At 46.6% G+C, this 12,542-nt stretch overlaps 1 protein-coding gene across 1 annotated transcript in view; it reads right to left on the minus strand.

Moving 5' to 3' along the window:
* Nucleotides 1-12,542, minus strand: part of SORL1 (sortilin related receptor 1) — a 184,660-nt gene that overhangs the window by 110,176 nt on the left and 61,942 nt on the right. The window contains exons 7-11 of the mRNA XM_068254599.1: nucleotides 8,902-9,003; nucleotides 8,624-8,790; nucleotides 7,347-7,536; nucleotides 4,201-4,309; nucleotides 1,647-1,720 (exon numbers count right to left, since the gene is read on the minus strand). Coding sequence (XP_068110700.1) covers nucleotides 1,647-1,720; nucleotides 4,201-4,309; nucleotides 7,347-7,536; nucleotides 8,624-8,790; nucleotides 8,902-9,003 — 642 coding nt within the window. The remainder of the gene's footprint in view (nucleotides 1-1,646; nucleotides 1,721-4,200; nucleotides 4,310-7,346; nucleotides 7,537-8,623; nucleotides 8,791-8,901; nucleotides 9,004-12,542) is intronic.

Here is a 12,542-nt window from a genome sequence, read left to right on the forward strand (position 1 = left end):
GACACCTACACTGGTCGGTGAGAGGCCTAGCCTTATCACTGACCTGTGTCCTTCATCCATGGCTCAGAGGGTCCTGTGCCAGTGGTTAGGTTTTTGAAGCACTTCAATTTTAGGGCCTGGTGTCCCCGAAAGACACTACCTGGGTCACAACCTTGTGCCTGTTGCACTGCACCTGTAGTCATGCACCTCTGCCATCGGTTCCTCTTGCTCCTCACTTTGTTCTTGTTCCTAACCACTTGCACAAGACCCTTGGAGCCATGGATGAAGGACACCTTGACTGGTCGGTGAGAGGCCTAGCCTTTTCACTGCCCTGTGTCCTTCATCCATGGCTCAGAGGGTCCTGTGCCAGTGGTTAGGTTTTTGAAGCACTTTAATATTAGGGACTGGTGTCCCCGAAAGACACTTGGGCAGCTATGCCCTGCAACTCTTCCAGCACAAAGTTGGTGGTTGGTGTTCCTTAAAACTGACCGGGCTATACCATAGATATGTTATTTTTTTGTCTTCCATGTTGGAAGAATGTTTCCATGTTGGAAAGTGGTTGTTTTTGCAATAAAAAAATTTGTTTTTACATACCTCAGTGTGATGAGTAGTTGTTCTTGTGGTGTGACTGCTCTCCTGAACGTGGTATCCTTCTTCCTAAGGTCATCCTTCACCATCTCCGAAAGGGTATCAAACCTGTCAGGAGATGTAAAGGAAGAAGCTGTAAAGTATGTTGTGGGACAAGGTGTTGGGTGGAGGATGGGGGAGGTGTGTTTACAGAGGTTTGGGAGTGTTGTGGAGGGTGGGGGTGTAGTGTATAGCTAGGTATACAGGGGTGTGGGGGTCAGGGTGGTGTGTTTAGCTAGGTATACAGGGATGAGGTGTTGTGGGGGTGAGGGTGGGGTGTTTAGGAATGGTGGGGGTTGGTGTATTTAGGCCTATATACTTACAGGGGAATAGACATCCGAGTGTAGCTGTAGAACTTCTGTGGGTGTCGTCTGAGGTCCCGGTAGAGGGCCTGGAACTCTCCCTTCCTCTGCCTCCTGGCTAGTAGAGGGTGCACCCACCATCTCCTGCGAGGAGCACGCCTTCTCCCCACATAGTAGTAGGTAAACAACAGGAAGGAGAGAATTCCCAGGTAATAAGCGTAAAAAATGACTGGATCCATGGTCCCAACTGCTGTCTCTGTATCCAAGGATGGTCTCCACACGTCCAGCTGTCTCCAACAATGACCCCAGAGCTTCTGCTGACCTCCCAGAACCCCAGGTATTTATACAGGTTGTTATCTCTTTAAGAATCCGGATCCGGACCGCAACCGTGTTCATACCGCACGGAAACCGTATGCAACCGGACCGGATCCGGACCGGATCCGGACAGGAACCGTACGGTTCAGGTCCGATCCGGCTCCGGTGCGGTCCGGACATCCGGTGCGGTTTTTGCAAAACCGCAAGTGTGAACGGGGCCTAAGTCGGGATTCTTATCTTAGAGGTGATAACAGGCAAATTAAACAGAGAACAATGTAACAAAGAGCAGATAAGGTGTTTACTGTCATGTTCCCACTGATTTATAAGGTAAAATACAAGAGGATGCTTCATCTCTGGTTCTCTTTAATAAGATAGAAAGCACATATAGATGTTTAGTCAAAATACACAGCAAGATGAGATTACCTCTCTCCACCGCGCCCCGGCACTACTGGAAATATACAGATTTATTTTCCCTGCTGTTTCCTTTCCGATAGAACCTAGAAATGGGAACAATTTGAAAGATCATTAAATGTCTTTAAAAATGTATAGTTAGAAACAAACTTCTCAGAAGAGTTAACCTTAAAGGACAACTGTAACCAGAGGGATATCAAGGCTGAATTTATTTCATTTTAAGCAATACAAGTTGCCTGGCTATCATGCTGATCCTCTGCTTCTAATACTGTTAGCCATAGCCCATGAACAAGCATGCAGCAGATTAGGGGTTTGACATTGTCAGATCTGACAAGATGAGCTGCACGCTTGTTTCTGGTGTGATTCAGTCACTACTGCAGCCAAATAGATCAGCAGGCCTGCCAGGCAACTGGTATTGTTTAAAGGGAAATAAATATGGCCGCCACTATATCCCTCTCACTTCAGCTGTCCTTTAAATGTATTGCTAGAAATGAAAAGAGAAGACTACTCAGCAGCTTCATGGCATATTGCTGGAATAATAGGTAATAAAAATCCAAGTGTAAGGGTCTGTTCTCACTGGCACAAAAATCTTCAGTTTAGCTGAGCGAAATGTAGCGGATCAGAACAGACCCTATGCAAAGCAATAAGATCCGTTCACTTCAGTCTGTTTTGAACAGATCTGTTCGGTCCGGTTCCGACAAACGGAACATAAGTTTGGGTCCTGCATAACAATTTTGGACTAACCGGATGGTGACGGAGGTAGACGCAATCAATGCTGGCCTATGAGAATGGATGGTGTCTGTTCTCACTAGGCTGCTCGTTGCCTGCGCTACGCAAGATACTTACCGTCCATTCAGATCCCTGCACAGAACAAATGCCGTATATACCAATCCCGAGGCCCCATCAGAAGCATCTCTTGATCCCATTGGTTGCAACAGATAAAGCAAGTGAAGTATGGTCCGGTGGTGTCAGCACAATAAACCAATGGGAATCGTCCCTCCCCAGGGAGGAGTCTCATCGGTTCCCAGAGTAGAGGACCAATGAAAAACCTCCCTGGGGAGGGACGATTCCCATTGGTCTATTGAAAACCAATGGGAGCCTGTGATGCTTCTGCTGGGGATTCAGGATCGGTATACCACAGTTTCCAGCATATAGGGACCCAGCGGCAGGGGAATGCAGGAAGAGAACGGAGTGGATCAGAAAATCAGATGAAGTACTAATGCACAATGCAAGAAACTGATCCATTTACTCACAAAAGCAAATTGCAAACACTTGTAACCACCATCAGAGCCGGTGGGACGATGACCATTCCCGCTCAGTTTTCCGGTGCTGTACAGTAACTGGTTGGTCGTTCTCCTCTCAACAGTGGTAAGTAAACTCACAAATGACAGGAGTGGGAGACAAGACAGCGCTTTCATACAGAGGCTGTACCCCAATGATTTATCTGCATGGATGTGCAGAGCTCCAGAAACTGGACAACATTACACAACTAGCACTCAAATTGGTAAAACAAAGGAGGGTGTTAGCTTCAGTAAATCATTTGTGCACAGATTATTCCCTATTGGACTTGCCCACGGCGATGACAGACCCTCACGGGGAAGACCTAACATAATTAGTACATAATTGCATTTGTTTTGCATTCAAGGCATGTATTTAGCCTTAGAGAGGCTCTGGCATGCCTATGTTGGTTTTCATTTCAGGTGCAGCCTTGAGTGCTGTCATTTGTCTGCCTGCTTGATGAAATACCAGAGGTATGTAAAACACTATGACATGAATTGCTTATGCTCACACATGTGGACTGTAGGGCACTGTGACCAGAATTGACATGAAGAAGCGGGCACGTTCCCACAAAACGCATTGTCCTAATTTAGTGCTCGTATAAACACATTTTTTTCTAGTAGTACTGGCCTAGTACTTCAGGGGAGGAAAGATCAATACTGCCTTCTCCTTCTTAAAAAGTGTACCCAAGATGGGGAAGAAAAAAAAAAAATGTATATATTACTGGGGCTTCCTCCAGCCCCCTTCACGCTGATTGCTTCCTCTGCGTTCTCCTGGGCTGCCTCAATCCACTGCTAGGTGGCCCGTTAAATCCGCCAGTCGGTACATGCACAGACCAGCTGTGCACGTTCCTATCACACTCCCATGGCCGTGAGCATTCTGCTCCTGCGCAGGAGCAGACACCTCCTGGCCATGGGAGCAAGACACGGGAGCGGCAGGGCTGCGCATGCAAAGCTTAGCGTGACTTCTGAGACAGCAAGGAATCGACCGATCTGAAGGGGGCTAGCAGAAGACCCAGGTATGTATACTTTTTTTCTTCCTCCATCTCAGGTTCCCGTTTAGTTTTTAAGTGACATTGTCATTTGTGAGTTATTTTTATCAGTACATTTGTCAACTTGGTTAGTTAGATGAAGGGAATGCATGGATATTCAATTTCAAAGACAACTGGACTCTCTATTTTAAAAACTACCTTTACTGCTTTTCATGTTGTTTCTCTTTTTTTTTACTTAGCTACATGTTGTGTATTTTCAAGGTAGAAAGGAAATACATTCAAACTACAGACACATACCAGTTGCTGCAATCAGGCCTGGAGCAGACTCCTTGGAGACGATGGGCATGACCCGCCCCAGGCCCAGACTGAGGGGCTGAGCTAGATGCAGGTGACACTCTTTGGCATTCTACAAATGCAAAAAACAAGCACAAAAGAGCGACAATCAGTTTACAGGCAGTGAATAGGGGCTATACCATGACTCACACAATGTTCATATTTGTTGCAGCTGTTTCAGAGAGATGACCTGTGGAAAACTCAGCCACTTGACATAGAAATCTGTGCACAATGCACTATGCAGCCAGGAGAATGGGAGTTGCTTCTCCAGCACAGAGCAGGAAATACATCACGGGGATTCCCAGTTGTATTTGCATCGTTCCACGCATGTGCAACGCTGCATAAAATGTATGCGTCATCCAAAGATTTGCATTACTTCCACCCTCGCTGAAGTCCGACGATAACATGCCGATGACTCCGCGATGGCTCGGCGGAGAATCAGGCACTTCCAGCACAATACACAATACAATAAGTATACTAGGCCCTTTAGACTCATTTCTGCAGTGTGCAGAAAGGGTAATGCAACGAAATGAAACAGGCGTTGTGTAAAAGGGGCATTAAAGAAAACGTTAAGCAGGTGGTTTCAAGCAGCAACATGGAGTGTTAGGGGTGGCAGATGGAGCGGGGAAAGGTTGGTGACCTCTTGGAAACCTGGGCACCGCACAGACCACAAAAGTACTTGTGGCTATAGCAGTGTTGAGGTAAGGTATCTTATGAGAGGTGTTAATTGGTGTAGGAGTAGGTAGGGGTAGGTTCATGTCAAAACCCGCTTTAACATCTATAAAGCTTTGGACTAAGCCATTTTCTGCTAGGAAAGTGTTTTATAGTTGGAATTTCTTATCAGTGAGGGTCACACCGTCACTTCCTGTCTGAGTCAGGACTGAGTCAGCCACTTACATACCTGATATTTAACTCTCTCAGGCAGAGAAAGAAAAAAAGGAATACAGCATAGTTATTAGTGTGCTTGGCACTGTACATACACGTCTAGCTCATGTCACACGTACCTTCAGGTATCCTTTAAATACAGAAAGGTGGACAGAAATCTGATGCCTTAAAGCGGGATTGTCACCATAAAAATCAAACTTCAACAGCAACTGGTCTGAGTGTATTAAGTAATAAAGATGCTAATCCTGCATTCAAAACTTTTTCTGCTGTTATGATTTGGAGTTATCACATACTTAACCTGCTGAGCGGTCTGGACGAGCTCAGCTCGTCCAACACCGCCAGAGGCTGCCGCTCAGGCCCTGCTGGGCCGATTTCCACCAAATAAAAAGCAGCACACGCAGCCGGCACTTTGCCAGCCGCGTGTGCTGCCTGATCGCCGCTGCAGCGCGGCGATCCGCCGCGTGCAGCGGCGAAAGAGGGTCCCCCCAGCCGCCCGAGCCCAGCGTAGCCGGAACAAACAGTTCCGGCCAGCGCTAAGGGCTGGATCGGAGGCGGCTGACGTCAGGACGTCGGCTGACGTCCATGACGTCACTCCGCTCGTCGCCATGGCGACGAGGGAAGCGAAACACGGAGGGCCGCTCATTGCGGCCTTCCGTGTTATTCCTTGCCGCCGGAGGCGATCGGAAGATCGCCTCCGGAGCGCCCCCTAGTGGGCTTTCATGCAGCCAACTTTCAGTTGGCTGCATGAAATAGTTTTTTTTTAATTTAAAAAAAACCCTCCCGCAGCCACCCTGGCGATTTAATCAGAACGCCAGGGTGGTTAAGGAGCACTGGCCCTTTAGTAGTCCGTGCCAAACAATAGCATGCTGGGGGTTCTTTTTTCTATAATATATTCCTCCTCTTCCACTTATTTCCCTGCCTAGCGGCTTATCTGAAACACGAGCCTCTGCTCACTTGTGTTTACAAGCTAGGCTGAGGTGACTCAGCGATTGGAGGAGAAAAGAAAAAAAGTAAAGGGCAGAAATGACATCAGGATTTAGCCTAAACTGTGTGCAAAAGACATGGCCCCCACCAGGAACATCATTATTTTCATTTACTATATAACATTCCCTGAAATCAAAACGTGGACAGTACAATACATGTATTATGTAAGTAGATCAAGTATTTATCTACTAATATGTGGTTTTTTTTCCTTGGCATAGTATGGCTAATCCTACTGCTTAACTGCCAAGTCAAACTTGGCCCCAAAGTGCAAGCAGACAAGCTCATAGTTCTCTGTGTATTTAGCAGTTTGGCTTTATTTACACACCTGTACTCTATACTCTTTTTATAGACCCCTACAATCCCCCCCCCCCCCCCCCCCCCGCATGGAATTAAGGCACCAGGAAATTTGGGCGCAGGGTGAAGCTGAAAGAACTCTTACTCCGCTCCTGCAATCGTCTCGGCTGCGTTAATTACTATTCCCCCTCCAGGCCGCCATGGACTCTACAGTAATACGTAATTAGACTAGCTGTAGCTGGCGGCCGAATTACGCTGTTTTTACAGTAATTTAGACTCCATGTTTTGACACATTACAGCCTATGGCGGCGCCAGCTGGGCCCAATTTCCAGTGCCGGTTTTGATTGTCACGTCGCCCCCCTCAAAAACATTTATTGTGGAGGGGCATTTTAAGGGGTTGGCGCGCTAGTGGTATTCCCCGCATGTGACACTCCCAGTGGACTAGTACTGCCCTCCCATGTGAAATCTCTGGTCCCACTGTACAGTTTGCCTAGTGGTCTGGTAGTCTAGTGGTACCCCACAAGGAGAGGTGCCGACATCACTCCTCCCACTCTCTAATAATGGAATAGACCCTTCCTGCAGAGTAGGGTGCAGGGGTGTGGCTTGTGAGTGAACCTCACCTGATCTCAATGCACCCATACTCTTCTGCAGCCGGCCGCTCTCTGCGCACCTGATCTCTGCATGCCAAAGTGCAATTATGCAACAAGCAGGAAACAGGAAGTAGAGTGAGCGGCCGGCTGGCAAGGAACATGGATGCATCAGGATCAGGGGAACACAGAAAGGGGGGGCCCATGGAGAGGGAGAAATGCTGTCTGCCCCCTCCCCGCATCCTCAGTGCTAGTCGCGCCCCCCCCCCCCCCCCCACGGCTAGAGTCTAGATCTCTTCTGCCCAGATGTCACCCCTTACATGGCTCCTCCCCCCTGAACAGGTCGCCACCTGGACTCACCGGACAGTGGGTGGCATCAGCACTGCTGTATCCTGGAGCAATGAGAAACTCCCACGTCCCTCCTTTATCAAAGGTGATGACTGAAGCCACGTTCTCTTTGGCAAGAGGACCGTTTAACACATTGGCAATGTAGACTCCCTTCAAGCCTTTCACACGATGGACATCGGCAAAGGGCTCCGTCTCCACATACCTGAAGACAGTAGGAAGAGGGGCAAGTTATAAGTGAGCACAAACCTGTACATAAGTAATTGTCCCACCAAGGGAATAAGTAACCCCTAGACATGACACTGACCATTTCTGAAGATCATTTGCTGCAAAGGCATTCTTTCGTCTACCCCTCAGCTCCTGGCCACACACTGCACAACAGATTCCAGCATGAAAAACTATAAGAAACCATCATGCTGCCTCCTGCCAGGTCTCCCCCCAAATGTAAAATGGCCTTCCCACGTGCCTAGTGTTTTAAAGTCACGCCTCTCCACCAGCGTGGCTCCTGACCTACTCCCCTGTTCATTATCAGAGAGCTACGGTACCACATGACTCGGTACATGTTGTGACATCACACATGCACCAATGTCATGTGGTACACGCACTAGCAGTGAGGGCCGACAACGGAGAAGTTTCACCGGCGCAGAACACTGCATACGGGCATCAAGGGAGAAGACCACACTTGGGAGGCCCAGCTGAAAGTCCATTGGGTACGGCGGTCGTTGCACCTGATCGAACCCTTCAGAATCAATCCGTTAGACTGATTTCAGCCATGTTGCAACACCAATGTTCTACCAATTTGTTGAAATAAAGAAAAGGACGTTCAGTCGGCCCATAAAATTGAGTGGTGTATGGGCACCCTAAGGCTCAAAGAAAAGGAATCAGAGTATGGCAAATATATGCAGGCATCTTGCTGTTCTTGATTTTAAACCTTTAGTGGCCAATTTATTTAGATGCTTGCCAGTGGTCTAGGCCAATTTATTTTAGCACTTTTTTTTTTATTTCTTATTTTTTGCTGCTACATTGTACTGCTGCAATGTGTATGTATGGCCAGTTGTCACTGGGGGCAGTGTGAGAAAATAACTTCTGCTTTCAGTTTCTTTATTTTCTGCTAGCAGAGAGAGATCAAAGGATTCCAAGAATTTACAGCACAACTAGTTCTGCCGACAGAGGTCAAAAACAATGCACTGACCTCAAACGAGATAGCTCAGCCGTGCAATTTCAAAAACAATGCAGATCTTTATAGATGTACATTAAAATCTGCAGAATGAGTAAAATAACCTCTCCAGTACCTAACCAGCGTCTCCTTCCCTGATCCAGGATTGACGTAAAGCACGTTCTCCAGCGAGAGGGAGAACCGCAAGCCCTCCGCCTCCGATATGTACAGGTTGGTCATGTTGTTGCTGTGTTTGACGCAGACAAAAACCTGCTCCTCTGACGCGTCCGTGACGTAATATTCCTGCCGATGAAAGATTCAGATCACTGAAATCAGCCACAAATACTGCACAACACAGCTGCCCTGTGCCCCTTTTCCCCAGTAAACATCAGCACATGCCACAACTGTACTCACTGTGATCGCATGGTGGGTGACAAACTGGGCTGACCGCATGGGCTTACGGTTATAGGAGACCCACAGCTGCACCGAAAACAGATCTTTACTGCCCAGAAGATGCTACAAAACAAAAAAACACAGTGCTAGTATTGCCTGGGTGGATAACAGGATATACAGTATATCTCAGTAGGTTGTCTTTGCAAACATTTACAAAAGAAAAACAAACCATTAACCCTTTCGGGACCGCTGTATATAAATCCTATGCTGCACTTGTGGCTGCTCTAGGCTGATGCGGCGTAGGATTTGCGTCACCCGCCGTTTTCACTCACGACGCGATCGTGCGCACCCGAGAGGAGAGATTAAGCTGTTATATGACAGCTGACATCTCCCCTCATTGATCAGGAGCCATCGCCAGTGGCTCCTGATCACGGGATCACTATGATCGCCAGCAGATCGTAGTGATCACCGTTAGTGATGCGGCGGTAGGAGGGAAAGAAGAGGAACCACTCAACTTCCTGCCGTTCCCCTGGCGATCTTCGCTTCCCTCTGCTCTGGCTGGCATCCCCGCTCGCTCTGACGCAAGTGTTGGGTCCCGGCTTAATGACGTCATCAAGCTGCGACCCGCAACTTAACGTCAGTACGAGCGGGGATGCTGGCCGGAGCGGTCTACAGCAGCTCATCGCTGGAGCCTGAGAGGTAAGTAAAGGCTGCTGCATACAGGGGGGGGGGGGGGGGGCAAGAACATGATGCCCAGCTAACAGCTAGCCACAGTGGGGAACCGTCTGCCTGACACCCCCCCCCTCCCCCCCCCCATGCAAACTCGCCTGGTCCTTAACAACTCATCTGAGAAGTATATGAAGGCTGGCATATTTTTTATTTCCTTTTAAATAATGCACATTGCCTGGCTGTCCTGCTGAGCCGCTACTTCTAATATTTTTAACCTCCCTGGCTTTATGATTCTCCCTGGATTTTAAGGTCTAAAAGCAATGCAATATTTTTTGTGCTCCTAGACCCCTAAAATCTGGAAAAATTCATACCCCAGGGCGATTTTCTGCAGTCCTTGCACAGAACTCCACTCTCCGTAATCCAGCGCTGCATTTCTTCCCCCTATCCTCTGGGGGGAGCTCTATCTCTATGGTAAGATCGCCGTCTGTCACCATGTGACATCACACAGTGCCGCTTCACTGCGCCCGCTCTACAGTAACCTGCCCGGCAGTTGCCCCGACGCAAAGATACTAAGAGGGAGAACGTCCATAGACCCTGAACAAGCATGCAGATCAGGTGTTTCTGACTGAAGTCTGGCTGGATGAGCTGCAAGCTTGTTTCTGGTGTGATTCAGACACTACCGCAGTCAAATAGGTCAGCAGGACTGCCAGGCAACTGGCATTGTTTAAAAGGAAATTAATATTCAGCTTCCATATCTCTCTCAGGCCATTTGTCCTGTAAGCAGCTATGACTGCACAGTCAGAACAGCAAAATAATATCACCTGGAGAGGAGCTTTAATTTTTGATAATTTGTTATCAAAAATGTCAATTTTTTTAATCACTTCCTGCAAAAAGGACATTTTAAAACTACCAATTTTTGAACTAATTACATTACATTTTGCTAAACTACATCCACTGGCGTGCAGAGGGTGCCCGTTTTATCACCACTATGGATGGGAGTGAAGTGGTTAAAGTACAACTGTTCATCTTTCGACAAATGTGTCTTTCTTCATATTGCTGAACTTTTATCTTCTAACAAGATCATGCAGGCCTGGACTTACAGGAAGTGGACTGTGCGGGTAGCTCTTGCTGCAGCTATTCCTGCTATTTATACTGTTTACGTGAAGCAACTTTGAGAAGCAGAACTGGTGCCTTGGAAACGTACGCGGTTCAGAGGCGTCAAAGTGAAATAAAACTATTAAAAGCAGTTTAAACAGAGGATGTAAAAGGTAAACTGACCTCTTCTCTGGGGAAACAACTCAAAGGGAATCTGAAGTGAAATAAACTTATGAGGCAATGAATTGGAGGCAGAGCCGGGACAAGGTCCTCCAACACCCAAGGCAGAGACACCAAAGTGCACCCCTCCATCCCTCCCACCCCAGACTAAGAGGTGCTCCAGGGCCCCCAATGCCTTAATCCCTACTTATCTGGCTTGCAGTCACTGCCATGTATCCCCTTTTCTTATTTCTCTCGGCTTCAAACACTAGGGGAATGATAGCAGAGTGAGTTGTGCGCCCCCTCCTACCCTGCGCCCCGAGGCTGGAGCCTCTCTCGCCTCTGCCTTGGCCCTACCCTGATTGGAGGTGTAGTACAGCTGATGCTGGGAATACATCATGAGATTTTTTGGCAGATAGATGGTTCGATAGATAATTTCCGACAGGTTCGATTTAATTTCCGATAGTTTTCTGATCGATTTCTCATAGAAGTGAATGGAAATTGATCAGAAAAGCGATTGGAAAATCGATCGAACAGTAAATCTGCTCAAAAATCTCATTGTGTATTCCCAGCATAAAGGTGGCCACACACCATACAATTTTTTAAATATCTGTTCAATTTAAGAATTGCAATCAATTTTTCTGACTGATTGTAACATTTCAAAAATATGACCAATGTACCACACACCTATGTTCAATTTTTTCCCCAATTATGATAAAAGTGATTGGAAACTCAGAGAAAATTGCTAGGGTGTGTATATTAATAAATTAACAATCCCACACAGACCATACAATCTTTAGTAGAGATTGAAGAGAAATATCTGGCATTCCGGATCGATTTGAATTAAAAAAACACGGGAAATCCGATCGGATTTTTCAGTCGAATTAAAAAAAAAAAAAAAAGTTCAATTTTTTTTCGAGAGATACGATCATCTTTATCAAATTACTGTAAAATCGGATCATTTTAATGTATCGTGTGTGGCCACCTTAAGAAGTAGAATATTAGTAGCACAGATATGAGTCTCATATTGTTTCCAGAACATGAAGAGTTAAGAAACTCCAGTTATCTATGCAAAAGAGATTCTCTGAGCTCTCCGACCCAACTTGGGTTGGCTACAGTGCTGTTTTCTGAAACACTTATCTCAAACTGTCTTTTGCGGTTTCTTGTTTGTGTAAGGTTTTACTGCCAGGAAGTTCAAAGGGTCTCTGCTCTGTTTCATCATTTAAAATACAGTGTAGTTTGTAAACTGCTAATATTAGAGAATGATGCAGTGTTATAAAATAAAAAGTTATATTACTGAAAATAGATTAAATTCTTTTCTTTGCTACTAATGTTCCATTAATTATCCATACTACACATACAATTCATTCACAAGTTGTTTTTTTCACTTCAGTGTCACTTTAAAGCGGATCCGAGATGAAAAACTAACTATAACAAGTAACTTGTCTATATATCTTATTTAAAGTTTAGATCGTTTACACAGCAAATCTAGCTGCAAACAGCTTCAACAGTTTATGATTATTTATTCCTGCTATACAATGAGGGCAGCCATGTTCTGTTTGTCACATTAAACACAGGCAAGATGTTAGCATCTCCAGCCCTCAGCCTGTGACAAATTCAGTCCCTTCTCCTCCTCCCTCCCTCTCCCTCTGAAATCTCTGGCTAGTAACCGCCTCCTCCCCAGGTTGAGCTCCCATAAGCCCTTGCTACATGGGTCTCAGAATGCCTAGGCGCTGGAG

The sequence above is a fragment of the Hyperolius riggenbachi genome, chromosome 9, assembly GCF_040937935.1.
Source record: "Hyperolius riggenbachi isolate aHypRig1 chromosome 9, aHypRig1.pri, whole genome shotgun sequence".
In the NCBI taxonomy this organism is placed as follows: Eukaryota; Metazoa; Chordata; class Amphibia; order Anura; family Hyperoliidae; genus Hyperolius; species Hyperolius riggenbachi.